This window comes from Cariama cristata, unplaced genomic scaffold, assembly GCF_000690535.1.
Source record: "Cariama cristata isolate BGI_N322 unplaced genomic scaffold, ASM69053v1 scaffold44426, whole genome shotgun sequence".
Lineage (NCBI taxonomy): Eukaryota > Metazoa > Chordata > Aves > Cariamiformes > Cariamidae > Cariama > Cariama cristata.
Window position 1 is genome coordinate 6,718 of NW_009621271.1, and position 21,542 is coordinate 28,259.

Genomic DNA, 21,542 nt, shown 5'->3' on the forward strand with positions numbered 1-21,542 from the left:
TTTGTTTTCCTCTTGTTCTTATTTTCTTACACGGTAAAAAAGCACAGATAGCATTCAGGACCTTCTGGTTTAGTGATTTGTTGTTGTATTGGGCCTTTTCCCTTCCTCTCAATCAGTCTTTGCCAGAAACTGCATAGCAGGGTCTTAAGTTGAAATTAAAGAAAACAGTATTTATGGACCTAGTGCATAACTCTGCTGGAAAAGTGTGGGCTTGAAAAATGAGGCTTTAACTCCATAAGTGAGAGTACGAAGATAATTTTTTTATTTCAGTGGAATTTTTGGATCTGAACTGTCAGATCAGACCCTCGGACTGCTACCTTGCAGTAAATCGTGTGTGGTACCTAGGGTTTCAGCAGTATGGTTATAAATCCCCCTGGAACTTTAATGAGAAAAGTACTTGTACAGCAAAATCTTTTTTGAATTTCGATGCTGTTCAGAATATACTTGTCAACTGACTTGTTACAAATAAGATCAGTTAAAATTTATTGTGCATGCCTTTTTTGGGGGAAAAAATTAAGTAATGTTCTCTTTAAGGTATGCTGGATGATCCCTTGCTCACGTATTTGCTGAATATCTGCATTTGCCAATATCTGGTTTCTTGCCTTGAAAACAAAATCTGATCGACAGTGTAGCTGCATTTTCAAAGAAGAAGGAACAGCACGAATGTAAAATGTACAGCTGTATGTGGGGTTTTTGCCTAGCCTTACAATACAAGGCGTTACCCACCCGGTATCACAGGTTAGCTGAGAGGTGGGCAGATTTCCCAGAGATGCTCGTAGAGACCTTGTCTGAGATCAGTACAAGACTCGGCATACTAAATTATATTAATCAAGATCTGAATATTAGTTAGATCTTCCTGGTAAAACACTCAGATGGTCCAGCCTAGGGAGGTGGTGATAATAAGTGCGAAAACCTTCCAAATAGCACTTTGGTGTTTGGTGAATGGAGTCACTTTGAAGGAGAGTGTATGTTTAATACAGCTACCTTCTAGAAACAAGGAGTACAGCCATTGGTATTGGCAAAGCAAGGGGGCAATGCTACCTAGAATGTACTGGGTGGAAAAACTAAACTTCGTTAGGTAATGAAAATATTTATTAAAGATAATTAAATGGCTGCCTGGATTCTTCAATTCAGAATTGAAATATTTTAATTCACTTCTCATTTTATATTTGAAATAAAAGTAATTGAATCCATTTTAAAAGGTGACTTGGATTACTGCTTCAGCATCTCGCTTTGTAGTCATGCTTTCAGAAGGTTATTTCATTAGTAGGCAATTGCCTTTCAGGGGTGGGAAACTACAAGGTTAAATTGTGTCTTTATTGTAATGGAGGAAAAAAAACCATAACAAAACCTGCTGGCTGGAAGCTGAAGACCAATTTAAAGACACCCCTCAACCTCATGCTTTTGGGTTTGTTCTTGGTGGTTAAAATCATGACAAATGGTTGAGGTTTTGTTCTGGATCTAATCCAGGGAAATTTAGCACTTTAGATTGAATGATGACAAGTGTCTGGCTGAAGCATGTCTTACTCATTACATGTATAAATAGTGGGCTTGTACATTTCTATGATTCCTCTTTACCTTTAATTATATTACTGTAGGGATCTTGCAGCTGTAGGTCAGCTTCCATGGATCCAGTTCTAGGGCTGAGGCACAAGAATGGAATAGCTTTCTTAAGCACTCGTTAATTAATATTCGCTGCTTTGTTGATAAGTCAGTTGTATGCGTGATGGGTATTGATGGCATGTTTTTCTGTTAACGGTGCTAACTTACTGGCGATTTTCCTAGCAAATAGGTAAGTACTGCATTGGATCTCATCGCTGCCTAATGCAATGAAAATAAATAATAAAGTAATACTACATTTCTTTTTTTTAGGTAATAATCTACGGGGATTTGCCAAAAAATAAAGAAAATGTAATATATTTATCAAATCATCAGTGTACAGGTTTGTATTTTTTTTGTTTGTCTTAGCACTTTTATAGATTTAAAAAATCTACTTGTCTGTTTACTGTGTCTCTTTTCAGCCTTGCCCGAATGAGCAAGAACTTCTATTTCAGAAACATTTAATGATATTTATATGTACAACATGTGCTTTTTGTTTCATCAGTGACAATTAAAAACAAATTTAACTAAGCATTTTGGGCTTTTGTCTTTGCAGTTGATTGGATTATTGCGGACATGCTAGCAATTAGGCAGAATGCTCTCGGGCATGTCCGGTATGTCTTGAAAGATGGATTAAAATGGCTTCCTCTGTATGGGTGGTATTTTTCACAGGTAAGCCCATTCACTTTTTCCTTGCTGTTTGTGCGTCAAATATGTAAGATGGACTTTCCCTCCGTTTATCATACCTCCTGGGAAGATGTAGTTCGGAGCTGGCGCTTGTTTATTTGAACATGAAAATAACTGGTTTCACTCAATGTAATTAGATGCATATCTTAGTTGAGAGACAGTTGTTAAAGACTGAGTTTGCTTTTCTAAATGAATACTTCTTATGGATGGTGTTTATTACTAGAATTAAAACTGTAGAGTCTGTTAGAAGCATTTCAGAATATTCTAGAACTTTGTTCTTTTTACAGTCCAAAACCCCACTTAGCAGTAGGTGTCAGCAGACTTTTTCTCCTATGTAGGCCTTTTTTTTGGTGGTTTTTTGTTTTGTTTTGTTTTTTCAATCATGCTACAAATTGGGAGTAAATTGACATTGCCGTGGTGTACTTATTTTTCAATTGTTAGGTTTTAGCACAATATGAAAGAGGAAAATTGTACTTTAGTATAGTGTGGAGGAAAAGCAGATCCTAGCCTCTGGTAAAGTGTTGATGGTTTTGCTTTGGACTTCGGTTAAACAAAAACCTGAGTCTAACAGTATTCCTATTAACTACATTTTACTTTCTCCTCGTCCTGCGTAATGCTCCTCTTGTTCCTTTTAGTTTGAGAGCTCAACCTGATGTGACTCAAAATCATACAGTTACTGAAGAAACAGCGGGCCATGGTCACTGTAGAGCTAACATACTGAGTGGATGCGATTTTTAATCTAAAATGGTGGAGAACATTGGCTTTACCTCCCTAAAATCCTGTCTGAGTTTGTCATGTCTGTTCTTTTCTTTTTCTGAAAGCAGGACTGTTTCTATATACAAATTAAATAAAATGTAGAGGGGGGTGTTTTTGGAAGTATTGGTATGTTTTGCCGGGTGATCAGAAGTGGCTTTAGAGTATTCATCTCAGGATTTAGATGTGTGCTTAGTTGTTAGAATAGAAATGGATTAAGTTTTGGGTTAACTCTTCCAAAGTGCCTCTTGAATAAGATTTTTCTCCTTTGGCTTCTGTCTTTGATCTTTACCTGTTCTCTGAACATTAATCTGCTTTCTGCCCTCGCCTCACCCCCCCTGCCCAGGCAAAGAAAAGCAAAAAACACTTAGAAAAATACTTCTAATAGAATTTAATAGAATTCTAATAGACAGTTTGCTTGAATTGACTATCAGCCCTGTCCAAGAAGATGGGGGATATTGAGCGAATTGCTACGCTGGGTATGATTTGAACTATATATTCATTTGTAAAGGAATATATGAAGAGTAGGCAACTACAGCCGTATGTCCGAGTGGGCAGCTTTACTCTCTCCCTCATCCTTGGCTGCACATTCCTCTCTCTCACTGCTTGTACTCTTGCATCCATAAATCAAGTCAGATCAGTCAATTGCTAGAACCAGCAAAAGGGGGAAAATTTTGAGTATTAGGCCGTGGGTGGGAAGAGGGAAGGAGGCAGGATGATAGCCCTTGTGTGGCCGTTGAGGCTGAAACTTTGCCTCCCAGAAGCTAATGTAAGTTGGATTGGGTTTAGAGAGTGTTGGGTGAGAGGATGTACAGATCCATGAACTGCCTAATTAATGTGCTGAGGAATACGAAGTGCCTTAAACAGCGGGCTTTCCCAGCAATCAGATGTTGCATTGTAGCTTGGGTGTAGGTACCTAATTTGAAGAGAGGTTCAGCGTCTTGGATCATGTCATAGAAGATGCCCATCGCTAGGGTGTGAACTGTCTCACCATTTTACCTTAGAGCACAGTAGCGGTTGAGGTTCCTACTGTCTGTTCAGTATGTAAGAGGTCAGAGTGTCCCCCGAGATAGTGGGAGATCCAGGTTCGATGTTTTCAACTTGATGGTTGAAAACGTTTGTGGTCTTCTGGATGAGTGCCTTAGACAGCGAGTATGCTATAAATCTAGGCTGGAGCATGGGTGGTTGCCATCCTTTCTTCTAAAATCATGATATATGGAGAAGAATATACTGCAGAGAAAATAAGATGACTGTTCACAATTTCTTTTTATTGGTGAGTTTGCTGTCCCAGTCCCCTAAATAATTATGAACTGTCACACCCTGTCATACCTCACGGAGGGTGTCCATTGGGAGAAGATGGAGTTCTCTGTTGTCTAATGCTTGTCCCCGCTAATGACTCTAGTGGAAGAAAAATGTAGAGAACCGGAGTGACCAGTTTGCTGCATGGAAATATTTTCTTCTTTGTCCTTGCCTGTAGTCATTACATTGGTGATTTAAGTCTGCTTTAATTAAAATATAGACAGGATGTATATTCTATCCGCTATCACTAGATGTCCAGAAATGATTTTTTTTTTTCAAGATTTTGGAAAATTACTATTGCTATCTGGAATATCCGGCGCTCAGTTTCCTGACTGCTATATTGGCTGTTAAAAGAAGGTTCCTGTGGAAATTAATCTGGATGTACCCTACATTTTTAATCAAAACATATATATTAAATAAAAGCTGTTCAACTTTGGATTCCTCAAAACATAAAACTTTTACAAGATTTAGTGGGGGGTCATTATGTGTATTTTTATCTATATATTTAATTCAGTGACACAAATGAAAGACAGCTTACTAACGATGGTGATGCATGTGTGTTTAAATGACTGAGACGGGATGCAGCAGGACTGCAGTGCAAGCTAATAGGTATTTTTATTGTTTTTATCACACCAAACAGTGCAAAAACATAAAACACTTCCTGCCCTTCCTGTTGATGTTCTGTCAGTGATGTCACTTACACTCCACTAAAAGTTTCCAGAGCCACATAATTACGCCATGCTCACGGAATTCATATTCCCTACCTCAGGTAAACATCCTGTTTGGAAATAAATGTGGTCTGGATGTCCAGGAGAACGAAATTCAGGCACAAAGGAAGTATATTTGTAAACATCATCCATTGTTGACTGAGAGAGGGGCTTTTAAAGTAGAGCGGAAAAAAATTATAACCTTAAAAACAGTACTTCCAGAAATCTGTTTTGAAAAGCATTCATATATTTGATCTCTTACTGAAAAGGAAATGCAATACAAATTGGGGAATTTGAGCTATATACAATTGCATAACTAGCATTCTTCTTTGGAGGCAGCTATCTAATAGCAAGAAAAGAAAAGAACCACTTAAATTAACCTGTTAAGTTCCAGGTTTGATTTATTAGGTAGAGCTATTTCTTTTCATAAAACTGACTTTATTATTTTTGGGTGGATCTGAAATTTTTTTTTGCCCTATCTTTCTCTACCAAAATGCAGCTAGCTCCTATTCATCTTATACCACCTGGTGAGGCTGGGATGTAATTTTGATAAATATTTTTGATGTCCTAGAGTTTGCTTGACTCTTTATCCTAGGAAGTATGTCTTTGACTTTTCTGTTATTCAGCATCAGCTTGTGTACCCTTTTGGTTGTTATAGAATTTTAGCCAAGTATTTAGCTAGTATGGCATCTTGCCTCTCTTTAGCTCTGTAATCCTGCGCCGTAGGGGAGCTGATATATTTATGTAGTTGTGTTGTATGCAGCAAGTGGTGATCTTACAATACATAATTGGTCTATTCTTACGTTACATGACTGTGTACTCATATTTACTTGAAGTACAAATCTATTTCTGAGCATTAAAAAGTCTGAAGTGGGGACACCAAGACTGTCCTTGGTGTCATGGTGTCCCTAAGCAAACTGTACGATCGTAACTTGATTTCTCCAAGTTCACAAATTAAACAAAGAAAAAGTGGTTCAGTGTTTTCCCAGTTTACTGCAACTGGTTAGTATTTTGCTAAATAAGGGAAGACTTTGATTCCAGCCTTCCCTCATTTATTGAAGCTGGACCTAGCCAAGCTCACGCAGAATGATGACTTACCAATTACATGGAAGTCTTGTATAGCAGATGCATTATTTCTTATACCAAGCTGAGTTTGCCCTTCCTGAAAGCGGTGGTTGTGGTGAGTATCACTGTGCAGAATAAGACTTCTACTTCCCTTTAACGGTATCAGATCTTAAAAACGGTCTTACATGTGGAGTGTGTAGATAACATGTGGCGCTCTGTTTGCTGCACAGCTAGTGGAACATTTTTCTGTTTATGCCATTATGTATCTGGGACTGGTAAACTGCTTGTGGGATGGTGCTGATATGATGCTCCAGCCTGCTGAAGGCGAAGCTCGGTGGACTGGAGGATTCTGTTACTGGTTTTGGTCCCCTGCAAGCCAGAGCAGCACAGTGGAGCGTTGCAGCTGGCTACTTCACCTCGGAAGGGAAGCACAGGCGGTGGTGTTACGACAGAATATTTAATGCGGAGTTAATGTACCATTGACTTTCTGTTCCTTTTCACTGCAACTTTTGGAGAACAACTTGAAAGTCTTGTCAAATACCTCTAGCTAAGCAGCTGCATGCCCATCTCTCCACGCCATGAAAAGCAAAGGCTGAAAGCACTTAGCATAACCGCCTCTTCTGCCTGCCTCCTCCTAACCCCTTAAACTATTCCTGTCCATGCCATGCAAATAAAATAATAGCTCTCTGCACACACACCGCCACCCCTGTTTCTACAAAGTACTGTGTCTTTTCCTGAGATAAGACATTTGAATGAGGTTCAGCTCTTGGTAGTTTTAATCTTACTGTCACCTTTCTGTTAAAAGCGTGTAAAACCATAAATGTACAGAAATTATCTGACAAACCCTAATGCCAAGAGTCAGGGTGGGCAGAAAAGAGTGTTACCAAGTTAGGGAACCAGTTAGAAAACCCATGAAAACAATATACCTTAAAAATGAAATTCTGTTATTTGGAAGCTATGTATATTTATTTTTACTTTCTTCAGAATTCATTGTATCAGTAGTTCATTTTGGAGCGTGTTTATTTACATCCTCTTGTAGCTATGCTGTAGATAAAGTGATGGAAGAGGGAAATGATGAGGCAAATTTTATTTCTTTATAACCCTCTTTTTTTGTGTGTACTTTGCCATAGTCGTTTTACTGAAGTTTTTGTGATAAATTGTGTGGAACAAGTTATAAAAGGAATCTTTTCCAGGTCTAACTTTCTATAGTGGTTTTCAGTAAAAATACTTTTATAAAATCCTTTGCCTTCTAAAGATTTTGTGTTACTTATTCAATTATTATCTCGGCTTGTAACTTCTTTCTTAAAGTTTGATTCTGTAGTAAAGTGCATGGAAGTTTTTAAAGCCTATGCTGATTACTTTTGTGCTATTCATAAATTTTGTACGTAGAGGTATGATACTTGTAATTCCAATATTTGCATTTGTCACTATCTAAAAGCAGGCATGTTAAATTGAAAACATTGACCTATAAGTACTTGTATGTATGTGAGTAATGTCAGGTGTGTGATTTTTCCCTTGATACACAAATTAAGCTGCTTGTCAATGTTGTCAGGAATAGATAGATCCCTGGGGTCGGTTCCAATGCCCTCTTCCAGTTAATTATTTAACACCTTTAAACAAGACACTTCAGGTGTCATCTGCCTTTTTTTTTTTTTTTTGGTAGATCTGATCTTTATTTAAACAGATTTTGTGAACTTAAGTACATGCAAATGTAAAATTAGTTTCAGGTGCTTTCATCTGAAGAGAAAATGTCTTATGGGCAATTTGCAGTGTGAGTCATAAAGGGGACTTGTCATTGTTGTCTTGTTTGTTCTTCTGTCAACTATTCTACATTAAACTGCTTAAATATTTAATACTTTTCATTTTTTTTCCTCTGTTAGCATGGAGGAGTCTATGTAAAAAGAAGTGCCAAATTCAATGAAAAAGAAATGAGAGAGAAGTTGCAGGCCCAGATGAAAGCTGAGACTCCGGTAAGATTATACTTTCCTTCTCCTCACTTCTTTAATTCTTTTAATGGCAAAAGCTTATTGGAGAAATGAGCAATGCCTCATACCTACAAACTACAAGACGGTAGTCATGGATTTGTTTTCTGTATTTTTACAGCTTTCTGTAATTAGAGTGATACCTCTAATTAAACTTGGGAAAATTTGACTAGTCCTTTGTGAATGATACAAACTTCATGATTCTGTCTGTAGAGGGCAGGGGGGATCTGGACTAAATCTTAGAACATGAGCTATAGCACTTTCCTTCAGAAACCACTGTTAGTGTTCCCTGTGTTTCAAAAGACAACATTTTGACTACTGTATGCTTGTCAGAGACTGATATTCTTGACTTCTGAAAGTCAAGAACCATTCTTACCAAATCTTAATTAGTCATCCCAATGATCAATCATTTTTAATGGCCATAACATCTTAGAACTGAGTAACTTCGTCTGCTATGCCTGGAGGAGAAAAAAAAAAAAAAAGAAAAAAAAAAACCCAAGCTCTTGATAATTTTCTATTTGAAGAATGATTGTTAGTGCCAAGTGACATTTCTCATGACTCCCTGTATGGTTTGTGGCTCAGTGGTTAGAATCGCTGTGCTTCGCTTCCATTACTTGCTGTGCATTAAAATGTTTTCTGCCTTTTTGGCTAGGCTTAGGAAAACCGACTCAGCAAGCCTTGATATAGAGCAGTTACACTTTCATTTTATTTAAAATGATGCGATTAGGTCTTGCCACTCCAAATACTGTCAAACCTTTTGTAAGCTGAGGCTTGGATAAAAGGAGTGCATAGGTTGTTTTGACCTTCATAATAGCCTTTTTTTTTTCTTTTTTTTGAGGTAGTGTGTTTATGTTTGTGCGTGCGTCTGTGTTGAAAAAGGAAGCTAGCCTTACACTTACCAAGAGGCTTAAATGAGTAAAGTGTCCTTGTTTAAGACAGTGCTTAAACGCATTTTGTCTTAACTAAGATTTAGCATGAACAGTTGTTTTTTTTCATTAAGATAAGAAAGTTTCCAGGTTTTAGCATATAAGTTACAAAGACCAGAAATATATTGGGACAACTAAACTTCAGCTGTCCAGTGTCTAATCTCATGATCTCCACATGGAGAAGATGGTCATATTCTGTAGTGGTAACTTGTGCCTACGTTACCAGGGTGGGTCCTGGGATGTGGAAAGGTTGCTTTGCATCAAGTTCTTTTCTGTCTGACAGTGGCAAAGATTCTACTTTCTGTAAAACTTGCGGTATGATGGAATAAGCAAAGACAAATTGCAGGATGTATGAAACACGTTTGTAGTCATCCCCCTAAGCAGTTCTTCTTTCTGCAGAGTGCTGATTAAGTTCTCGTTAGTTAGTCTGGATGAAATCTCCTAGCAGGGTATTTTCCTGCCTAGGCGCATGAACTTCTTGCTAGCCAAAGAGACAGGTTCTGGTTGAATCTGGCTTTCTGGCTTCCCTCTGCCCCCTCCTAAAATGCAGGGGCTTTTATCTTGTGATAAGAGTCTTGATTTCAACTCTGCATTAAATTAATCTCTTCATATAAATGTGGATTTTTTTTTTTAATACAGTCTTAGGAAGATGTGCCTAGAAACTCATCTAATTCTGCATGTCTTTGGAAACCTGCAAATGAGGTTCAGTGTTGCTGCAGTGCTATAAATTGACTGGACAGGCTGGTGTGTGATTTTAGCCAAACTGGAGTGTAAGAGAAGGTTTAGGCATAAAGCTTTTCTTTAAAGCTATATCTGCTGTGGGTTCTACTTTCCATGGTGGATGTCTACATGTGATTAATAAATGAAATACACCCAGAAGGGTTTTTTCTCTGGGATCGTCTTCTCCCTCCTGAGTTGTATGTGGACTGAAAGGCTATACCTGACCTATCTAAGTTAATGCCAAATGAATTTGGGACCACTTGGGTACATTTGTTTTTTGATATAATTTGGCTATCGGGAAGTTTGGTGGCATTGGGCACAGGCACAAAATCCTGCTTACCAGGCAGTTGTTGCCATTTTCCTCGTACTATCTAGGGTAGCAGTATAGAAGAGAAATAAGTGTAACTGCTGCAGAAATGCATTCTGTTTTAAATCTCTTTCAGTCAAAGCATATAGGGAGTGACACTTCAGTTCTACAAAACCAAAGCTGTCAAAAACCTATTTACCGAGACAAATGTTTGCATCTGCTGGGGTAAAAGACTCAGACCATTGAGTTGTCATTTGAGGGAAGACAAAACTTTCTATAATCCACTTTATCTGAGAATTTAAATGTAGATGCTTTAAATGCCCTTTAACCTACAATTACTACTGCGAGAAGAACGTGATAACCTGTGTCCTTACTGCATTATTCATGAAGAAACTACGGTTCTGCAACTTTGCGTGACATTCACAAGCAACCATATTGCTTTTAAAATGAAGACATTTTAATCAGTAAAGCAGCAAGGACATCCTGAAATCATCAGCCTCATGTGAAAATAATTTAGTACTCTGGAATTTTTATTAAAATTTATGCACTGGATGCTACAGCTCAGGGTGGGCTTTTCTGCAGTTTAGTGAGCAGCTGTTGCTTAGTCTTTCCGCACGTACGTGGTGGAGTTCTTTCTTTAATGTAGTGTTAGAGAAAAGCTCTCCTTTCAGCTGCTAAGGAAAGAATTATATGCCAATAGAGAGGAGATGGACGGGAATCTGTGTTAAGGGTCACTTTGTTATTTACAATTTCTCTCCACATACCATTTAAACAAAAGAATCCAAATGATTAATGTTCAGTCTGTCTGGAGCCATCCCTGTTCCCATTAAGAAACTGAAGACGTGTAGGAAGGCAGAACCAGACTTCTGTTCTCGTTAGTGTAGCAAGCCCTTTACTGTTTTATTGTTGTCCTTTTTTTTTGTGTGTGTGTGTTATGAAAAGTAAATTGGAGGTGCAACGCTGACAGGAAAATAAGGCTGCCTCTTACATTCATAGTAGAACTGGATTAGTGATCTGGTATACCTCATTTTGTGTAGGGACTGTGGACTGCATGGTGCTCCTTGCTCGCCTTGTCTTATGACTTCTACCCACCTGCCTACCTTACACAGCCCCTTTTCCTACCCTGCTGCGCGCAGTTGGTCCACCCTTCTTCCCAGATGTAGCCTAGCAATATTAGACACGTACAAAACTCCGATGCTAGACTGAAACGCTGCTGCACCCGTGTTTTCTTAGTGGGGATCTTGAACTAATAAATTTTCTTACTTAGCTCTGGAAATTACTTTTCTTCTCAAATAGTCATTGAAGTATACACTCCAATGGTTCGTTATTGAGCTTTTTGTTGGCAAAACTCAGTTGAAATGATGTGATTTTGTTTAAAATTCCATAAAATCTGGCTGACGGTTAACAAATTGCAATCTTATGTCTTGTGTGAGAGCAGAGACTGTCACATGGTTTGAAGGACACTTTTGTGTTAATGTTGTTTTAATGTAAGCCATAACAAGATAAACGCATTTCTCAATGTAACAGTATATCCAGCTACACTTGATATGCTCAATCTGCTTGTTATATAAAGAAAGTTAACCCTTCTGAACAGCAAATTAATCAGTCTGATAACTGAAAATGTGACATTTCATTTTAGTGTGCAGTAGGAAATCTGCATTTGGAGAGGTGGGATTTAACCCACTACAGCCAATATTTAGCTGGTTTTGGTTTTGTCATTCATTCAGTCACAGAATAAATCTTTGTCATGTGAAGCAGTGCCAATCAAACAGTAAAAACCTGGAGGGGAGAGATACATTAATACAACTGCTGTAAGGCTTAATGTAATTACTTTGTCATATAGTTACTAATTTGCAAATCCCTAACAATTTCTTTGTAAATCCTGGATGTCCTTGCCTGCTTTCCTCACATCTCCTTTTGTATTTCACTCCAGTTATACCAGTTATGCTTTCTCATAGCATCTCTCTCTCAGTTATTGATCTAAGTGTTAAATGTTTCTCATCCAATTCACCAGAAGCCTGTCTTCTAGGCAGTGGTCTAAATGGATTCAGATACCAATCTGTGTACTTGTCAGGATGCAATAATAATAATACTACAACTAAACAAATGCATTGTTTAATATAATTTTGAACTTTGTAAATAGAAATATTTAATTGTTTTCCCCTTGTCACCCACCTGGGAACAGCCCAGTAAATGCAAGGTATCTTCAGTCAGTAGTTACCACTTCTTGATGTCCCGTGTTCTACAGAGTGGCAGCTGCTCTCTCCAGGACACCCTCCAAAGCCCTGTCCTCAGCTGGGTTTTCAATTTAACGCCTCTTCTCTTTGTATGTTTATGGTATCTGGGCCGACTTTGTTCTGTACTCCAGGGACTCATGTGTTGCTTCATGCCTCTTTCCCCTGCTCCACCCATACCAGCTCCTTTTGTGGCACTCTCATCTATCTCGAGGACCTCCTCGGCTGCCCTGCTCACCCTCCTGGAAGCACAGCCGCTCTCAGTGCCATTGCCATTTCTTTTGGCCTGGGAGACCTTGACAACACCAGGGAAAAGAATAGAGTTGCTATTGGGGGAAAGCAGTTATCATCATCCATTCATTTCGTTTGCGGATTGTGGCAAGTTGCCTGACATTACGCTGGGGACTATACGAGTAACCTCTGCCTCTTTTCTGGTCTTCTGGCTCCAACAACATTCACTAGGGTTCTACTAGATGAATCCTGATCCACTCCTTGAAGGTTTCAAATTGATGAGAGATAGCGAGTGTATTGACACCCACCCATTGCACAGAAACAGGCATGAAAGTACCACGTAACTGAACATAGGGACCTACTCTGCTGGGGTTGCAATGGGTATATCAATGAATCAGGGGCTGTGGTAATACAAAATTTTCTATGCCATTTTAGTTAGTTATTAAAATCTTAGAAATTTGTAGTTGTTACAATCTGAAAATAGCGCTTAAGGATTTAGCTTCTGCTGCCCATGGTGGGAGAAGACACAGGCCAGTCATGCAAGCAGATTTCATAGGCTGAATTGCACTGGCAGAATCTCTTTGTCTTGGGCAGGACTGTACGTGAGTATAAGTAGGACGTCTGTTTACATTTATGGATTCTACTCAGGTGAAGTAGTCCTGATGAGCTACATATTAAGTTTGTATATGCTGAATTTAAAGCAAAGGTCACTTCTCTGTCTTGCTGGTATGCTTTCAATTCAGAGATATTCAGATTCTGGTCAACAAACCTGTTTGGCTGGTTATGTTTTAGAGGTTTACAAGAATAATTAAAATATAATTTCAAACCCTGCTTTGTATTACACACATAGGACTGGAGTAAGTAGATGTTATTTTTACATTGCCTGTTAGAACCACTGTACCCACTAGGGCGAGGGGAGTAACCTCATCTTGAAGTACCATTTTAAGGATCCAAATTATGTGATTTGAATATAAGCACATTTATTAAAAGAAAAACAAAAATGTGTCTGGATTTGAATATTGTGCCCTTTCCAGCTAACTCTGAAAGTTTTTACTTAGTCATGTAAATATCTCAACAGTGTACTTCATAGATGAAATGTATACATGACTGGGGGAAGTGTGGACTGCAGGTGGGTCTAATAAGGATTCCTGTACTTGTCCCTGTGCCTATGCTACTGTCATGTTGTGAAAAAGTAAGCACCTTGCCTCTTAAAGCCATTTTCTTTTGTTCTTTCCCCACCAAATTTGTATACATCTTGGGTTTCTGCCGGTCCTTGAACATTCTTGGACTTCACCTGCCTCTGCAATCTGCCAGTTCTCCTCCTCCCCAAACATGCCATGACAAGTACAGCCTTTCCTGTAGCTCTCTTTACTCCACTTTACTGACACTGGGTTTGACATTCTTAATTTTTTTTTTTTTTTTTCTTTTTCACCTGCCAGATACTAGGCTATGTACTCAGTTCTCTTGATCTCACTGGCTTCACTGATTGGCACGGTTCCTAGATTTCTTCCCTCCTCTGGATTTTAGTGCATCTTTCAACCTTTTTCACTGTGTGGTGGTTCTGGAGGGTTCGCTTCCTGGGTCCTGTCTTTCTGCATTCAGCCTTTTCTCTGGCTGTTCTGCAATCATGAAGTGCAAATACCAGGACGCTCTGATGTTTTGTGGGCCAAGCTACATTCCTCTCTCTCTCTTTCTGAGTTTTTATTTAACTTTGCATCTTTTCATGACATGCACTCCCGCTTGTCATTGTCTTGCTGTACTCACTGATAATCCTCCTTGGACTGTTTTGTAAATCCACTCTCTCTTTTTCTTTCAAATAGTTCTTGAGACTTGTTTCTACAAAGATAACAAGTTAAGTAGTTAGTCTAGGCACAGTAGGCATGATTTTACTGTGACTGTGTCATGTTCAACTCCACACTAGTTACCATTTGTGGCTGTAGCTTTTCTTCTGCACATGAGCCCCCAGTATGAAATTTTCATTGCTTAAATGATGTTTTGCATCAGGTTTGTATGTAGGAGATTGTGCAAGACACACACACACAAAAAGAGAGATGAGGTGGAAACCTCTGTTCTGTTTCAAAAGCAAATGGAAAATTCATCAAATTTAACTGCTTCTATTTGGGTACATAATTTTACACTCAGATATGCAGATACTTAGACAACCTTTTAGCTGTGTAATAATTTGAGTACCCGCACACAGTTGTTGCTGAAGAGGCAAGCAAGCTAAATCTAACCTTGAAGGCATGCATGCTTAAAGGAATGTGACTTTAAAGTTCAAATTGTGCTAAACTAAGAGTTTGTCTGTAATATATTTAATATCTAATACAGTGAGATGCATAAAGGCACGTAAGGTAGCTGATCTATCGTCATTTCAATTAATAGTATTTCTGACTATGAATGGAATCGAATGTGTATTTCAGTATAAGGGAAAACTAGATGCAAGAGCAGTTTTAAAGGGAAAAAAAAGTAATTTAGGTCATCTGTGACATATTTGACAGTCTTCTCCTCTTATCCCACTTAACAAAACCGATATTCGTGTTGATATCAGCTGCTCCAGACTTGCTCACTTTTTTTGACGTGTGCTAGCTCCCTTCCTAAATCACCTGGGCAACTTTCTATGGTGTACATTCAAAGAAAATTATTTTGAACTGCAAACAGTGAGTTTCTTAGAGCTAAGAAATTTTAGCTCAAGCATTCTGATTTTCTTTGGATCCTTAGAGTAATTGAGGGTGTTAACTAAATACAATATGGACCTCTCAAGTGATGGTAATTCTTCTAAAAGGAATTGGCTTACATTCATTATAAGAACTTATCTGTTCTGTTTCTTTTTAATCCCGCAGATGTATTTAGTGATTTTTCCAGAGGGGACTCGTTACAATCCAGAAATACCAAAAGTCATTGCAGATAGTCAATCCTTTGCTGAAAAGGAAGGTAAGCAAAAAAAAGTTCTGAAATCATTCTTTTGTTACAGTGTGAACGTACGTTATATAAAATTGTTATATAATATGAAGATGGTCTCACCTTAACTGAACTAGTAAGTCTGCCTGTTTGATACTTAAGGGTTAGAATAGCATAAAGCAGTGTTACTCTTACCACAGAGTAAGATGAGAGTAGTTTATATAGAAGCATTGCATGCATTTCACATTGTGCAAGAGTATTAATTCTCAAGAAAGCTCTCTTTAGTTTCTGTCTATGTCTGTGTATTTATGGACACTTCTTTTCATGCTCCTAAGGGACATAAGAATTGCCTACGCTGGATCAGGGCACTGTTCTAAGTTGACATTATAACTCCAATCACAGTTGTTACTCGATATAAAGAATATTTTGCATAGAGATTGTTGTGCCTTAAAAGAAAAAGTCTTCCATCACTTCATTTTTAATTACTGTTAGTACTACCATGGCTTTTTGGTTTTGTTCCTCTCTCACCTTCCAGTCTCACCCTTCCTTGGTGGAACTTTATTCTGTAGTTGCTTTGATTGTTGGCGTCATCTCTATAACCACAGTTGGAATTACTTCATCTTGGAAAGACTTGCAAAAAATGTAAGGGTCCCAAGCCTTTTAATTTTTTCTCACATCATACGCACAGTACACATAAACTTCATGTCCAGCAGTTCAGTGAACGTGTTTCCTGCTTTTGTTTTTTCCTGTTGACTAAAAGTGAAATAATTCACTCTGAAGGTAAACGAAGAATAACAAATAGGTCTGGTAAATTCATTTCTGTGACACACTGAAATGAATTCTCAAGTCTGTGAATCAGCCTGTTGATATCATCAGGCTACTAAGTATTGTTAGCTCTTGTCCAAAAGGATATACGCTTTTCTTCTCCTCCTTGGGAAGAATGGAATTTGTTTGCGTGTATGCGCAGGAGAGCTTAAGTCATTCTGTATTTATTCATCACTTCAGTTTCCTGTCGGAAATGAAAGTCAAATGTTTCATTCAGGTTGGCGGTTCTTTGAGAGTTCAGAGGGGGTGTTTGACAGGGGTCTTTTTCCCTCTCTCCTCCTTTTTCAGGGAAAAGAAAGGACTGTCACTGTCATTATTGTGATTTTAATAAACCTCTTAATTATATCTCTACAGTCTGCAAAACAATAAAACACTGCTTTTGTGCTTTCAGAGCACCTGTTCATTTCTTCCAGCGCTTTTCTCTCCACTATTGGTCTGCTTTTATTTTGTAAGGGTTACTCCTTTTAAAAACTCTCAAGACAAATATTTATTAAACAAGAAGCGTGTCCAATTCTAGTGCAGAATCCTCGTGATCTACTTTTCCCTACTGCTAAATTCTTTTGTTGTTGGTCTCTCCTCAACTTCTTGTATGGAGAGAATGGGAAGCAGTCTGCATGGGACCCTGCTCCCCTGCACGTTCATGCCAAGATTAATATTCACTTGAATGAATACGCTTGAAGTCGCTTGAATGAGTACGAGCATGCTGAAAAGCAGGGATGGCTGACACTGAAGGCTGTGTACCAAACTATTCTGACAGCTGAGGGCCACGAGGCACATACCAGTACATCGGGGAGCTGTGAGGATGGGGAACTCCCCATGGCCACCGGCAGGAGATGATGATGACTCCACAGGGTCCCACCATGCCAATAGAAAGAATATTTTGCATAGAGGTTGTGCAGCGCTGCTGGCCCTGGCTTGCAGCTCCCACCCAGTAGCCCCAGTGCCACCACGGTCCTGGCTGCTGGCCATATGCTGGGGCTGCGGCATGGGAGCCGTGACCAAACGCTTCACCAGCTGGTTGTGTACAGATCGAGTGCTGGCTGTGCTCATTGTAAGTGTGCGAAGGCTTACGTGACACTGCTGAGCTGAACTAAAACTGCACAATTGCATGCTTGTCTAAAAGATCCTGGAGGCTTCTTATTTCCTACAGTTTTAGGAAAGGTAGTAATGGCCAATAGTTCTGCCAGTCAGAGCAATGAGGACGCACTGTAACTTACAGTTTAAAATTTGCACTTCATTCCTCGTGGGGATATAAAGAAGTCTGATAATTTAGTCTTGTCATCTTAGAGCGCAGTGCTTCAGTGTTGCCTTTACAGACATGCAGCAGATTTTGTTTGTTTGTTTTATACCTTGAAAAGTAAGTTTTATAATCATTTTTTTCCTACATTTTTGTACAATTTTATGTTGAGAAAATAGTGCAAGTGTAATATTGGAAAAAGTGGTTTAATGAAGAAGAATTACACTTCAAATTGATGTTAGGACTAGAGAGACTATACCCAAAGATAACAAAGCTATTCCTAGAGCATAAGCATAACTCATGTTTATCATGCTGTCTGAAATACTGTTTTTGACATAAGTGTGTATATATGCTTTAGTAGTTTTGCAGAGAGGAAGTATGAAAAAGTTTTGTCAGATTTGTGTTTACTTTTACTCCCCATGGGCTGGATTCCCTTCTAGAGAAGGTTAATTATTTTAAACAGAATTATTGGGCTAAACGTAATTACCTGGTCTTAGTGTGACCAGCTGATGAGCTGCATCTCATATCTTGATGTTCTTCTTAAGTAAACACTATTTTTGAACGCAGTTACTGCCTCTTTACAATTGGCCCTAGGACCAGTTCAACAAAAAAGAAATTAAAAAAAAAAAAAAGGCTTAGGTTGACATCCAGAGGAATATTTTGACATTGCTGATTTCAGCTATTATGTCTTCCATCATTGATGTGAATACATAAATAGATCTTATCTGTCTATGAATAGGATGGAAGGATATCAAACAGCAAAAGAATTTAAAGGTGATTGAGGTCGCCCTTGAAAGAGAGGCAACTTTTTAAAATACTGGTAATACTTCATGTTAGTTTGTTCTGCCATAGGTCTTAGGTTCTACAGCTCCTAGCAAGAGCAGATGGTTTTCCTCTTTCTGAAACACAGGCAAATCAAACACACAGGGCAGATCCAATAGGTCTGGGTAGATCTATGTATGAGCAAGTTGAGAATGAAGGCTGTAAAGCATAGAGAAACTTCTAGGGAAGCAGTAGGACCGTGTACTTTCTTGCTATTTTTAGAAAGAAATAAAGGATATTATACAGTAAAAAATTAAATCCATGTACTGGTCTTTCAAATTTGTCATTCATTAACTACCTTGCCAAGTCTGAGTTGAATGTACTGCCAGGTTTTTGTTTAGTAAAACCAAAGAATGCAAAAAACATTCAGAGGTAAAATTGATAAAATTAGAGCATTAATACTGATAGTTTTCATGTTGGACACTGACACATGCATATCAGCCTTCAGCACTGATAGATTTGATGCAGCGAAACTCTATTGTAAGTAATTTGAATCCTATTGTAAGTTCTGTCCACAATTGTATTCAATGAGATACATAAAGTTGCTTACTTCCAGGAATACCAGTTTTATGGTGATGAACTGAGAATGTTGTGATCTAAGGGTAATGCTAATACCCTCAAACTGAAGATTACTCATTCTGTATGTTTTACAAGTGGCAGAAAATTCCAGTCAGATCAGATTATTACCCAGGATAGAACAGGAAGCATTTTAAACTCAAAGTACAGTTGTTTGATTGCATTGGGGAAGGAAAAATGTAATTCCTAAAGTTTAAAAACAGAGGCAAAAATTACCTCTCTAAAACTAAGTTGTTTGGTTATTTGTGGTAGGATTAACGCAGGAGTTATTCATAGAACAAGTAAAATTCTGTGGAGGTGAGAAAATTAATCTGGTATGTATCTTTGTTGACCAAAATAGCAGTATGTGCTGGCATTTCACAGCCACAGCAAACCACATAAGCAATGTTGCCAGAATATCAGATGAAGTCGTATGTCAGTTTTTCTCATTTCTGTCGGAGGCAAATGAAACTGCTCACTTCCAGGCCAATGGAGATACATGCTATGTAGCTGGATTTGAACCTGATACATCTAAGTGTCATCTCCTGATGGGAAGTAGGTGGCCGTGTGAGATGATTCCAGTAATTGCCACCAGGATGGGCGCTCTCTTTCTCCGTGTTTCAGTGTAGTTGGTGACTTGTGTTTCCAATGGGACATCTTGTAAGATTCTCATAATCAAATATTTCTTCCTCTATTCTCTTGAAGATCTAAGAATGTGACAGCATGTATTTTGCCTCTTAACTCCTGAGCTTTTACCTTCCAATTTCCAATATTTTAAGTATATAGTCAATAATCATAGCTTAGAGTTCACTTTAGTTTTCCATTGTACAGGAGTAGTCAGCTAAGGTGATTCCCATCTTCAAAATCTGATGCAGTCATTCAGTTGACTTACATATTTGTGACCCCTTTTAGGCTCCTGTCTGTTAGTTTAGGTATCTTAAAAGTGCAGTGATTCTTGCACGCTGGTGGGTGGGCTTGAGTTGCTGAGTCCAGGACATTATAGTATGTAGGTGGTACTCGTATTTTCCTAGGCATTTAACTCTAATCTTATCATAATGTTAGAAATGGTAATTTTTATTGTGTGTATTTATTTCAAAGTGTAAATCTTTTAAGGCTGGGTCTTTTTAATGGTACTGGACTATAGAACAAAATTTCTATAAAACCCACAAAATACATGATTGTTATTTTTTGTACCAGCTTCTGGTATAAAATTGGTTCCATTTATATGTTCCCAAAATATATATGTATAGATTTCTGATCATTTCCTAATAGCTAGACCTCTACAATGTTCCAAACAACCATAAATTTCTTAGGTTTAGTAGAATATAAATTTTATCCAATGTTAAGAAATGGCATTTAAAAAATTTGAAAATAGGAATAATCCAAGGCCCTCCTACTCCTAATGTTACTAACTCTGAAAAATCAAAGAGAAAGGGGTAAGAAGCTTGTTATATTTAACTTGGATTGCTTTTGCTGAATGAAGACAAAACAATCTTCCCTAGTGAAAGGCATTTATGGAATTTTGTATTAACGTTTGATTTCTAACAAAGGTCATTTAATCTAGCAAACATTTCAGGTATTCATTTATTATCTCCCTTGTTTTTATGCAGAAAAGTTGCAAATGTAAATGTTTTTTAATGCTGAGTTTATCTTGACTAGTATCATGCTTTCTGCCAAGATGTTTGTACGTGCAGGATATGCTTATCTCAAAATTGCTTTTACAGGTCATGTAAAAAAGAGGTATTTCAACTGAGCTAATTGAAAATGTTTCCTTTTTAGATCTTGGCACTGTTTTTAGATTGTATTTTAAAGCAATCTGAGTATTTAGTATCCATAGATGTTATTTGGAACTGTCTCTAAAGAAAATAGCTTTTGGTGCTATTTTTTCCACATGCTTTCATGTAAGCAGGCTTGATGTAAAAGTTCACAGTGAGATGTGGAAAGGAGAATATAATTTGAAAAAAGAGTGGGATGTGGACTTTGAGTAGCATTTGAGAGCCGTACCATTAGGATGAAGAAAGGATTTCTGTTATTAAAAGTCATCCTTAGGAAATTAAGTCTAGGAAAGCAGGAACTATCTTACATTTCTGTAGATACCCATCACAGAAGAAAGCGTACTGAAGTGTGGTGTCTCCCATGTTTTGCTATGGGATGGTCATACTCTTCTTGAGGGGATTACTTGCATTTCATCTACTTTCGGTCATGGTAACAGAAAACACTTTTTACAAGAGCATGCAATTTTTTTAATACTGTCATCAGCTGAGTCGTATTTCTATAAGCTGATGGAATACTAGCATACAAATGGATGAGCTCTTCCACCATATGTCATTTTCTAAGTCTAACTCTGGACTCTGGTTTCAATAAATAAGGCTTTGATCACTGAGGGCGTTCGCTACTGCACACACATACACAAAAGAAAATGATGAGAGAAAGATCTAATTGGATTTCTAATTGGAAAAAACCCCTCAAACTAATTCTGACATCCACTTTCAGTAAGCACATAACTTTTGTTGATAAAATGTGGTAATGCTAATGTAATACACATAGGGTAGTCTTAATTTAGAGATGGGTTTTTTTATTGTTTTCATTTAAAAATGTGGTGTGTGCATGTCAGGGGTACAGATATGACTAATGGAGTCCAAGTCTGTAAATGTAGATGGCCTGCCTGCACTGAACAGCTCCGAGTTTTTGGCCT

General features: G+C 38.1%; 1 protein-coding gene across 1 annotated transcript; it reads left to right on the forward strand.

The window, feature by feature from the left end:
* Positions 1-1,878: 1,878 nt before the first annotated feature.
* LOC104163005 (1-acyl-sn-glycerol-3-phosphate acyltransferase epsilon-like) lies at positions 1,879-15,441 on the forward strand (the record flags this gene model as incomplete). The annotated part of the gene is made up of 4 exons (XM_009701877.1): positions 1,879-1,942; positions 2,156-2,271; positions 7,991-8,080; positions 15,351-15,441. Coding segments are annotated over exons 2-4 (277 nt in total), but the record flags the coding sequence as incomplete, so codon positions are not given.
* Between the last annotated feature and the right edge of the window lie 6,101 nt (positions 15,442-21,542).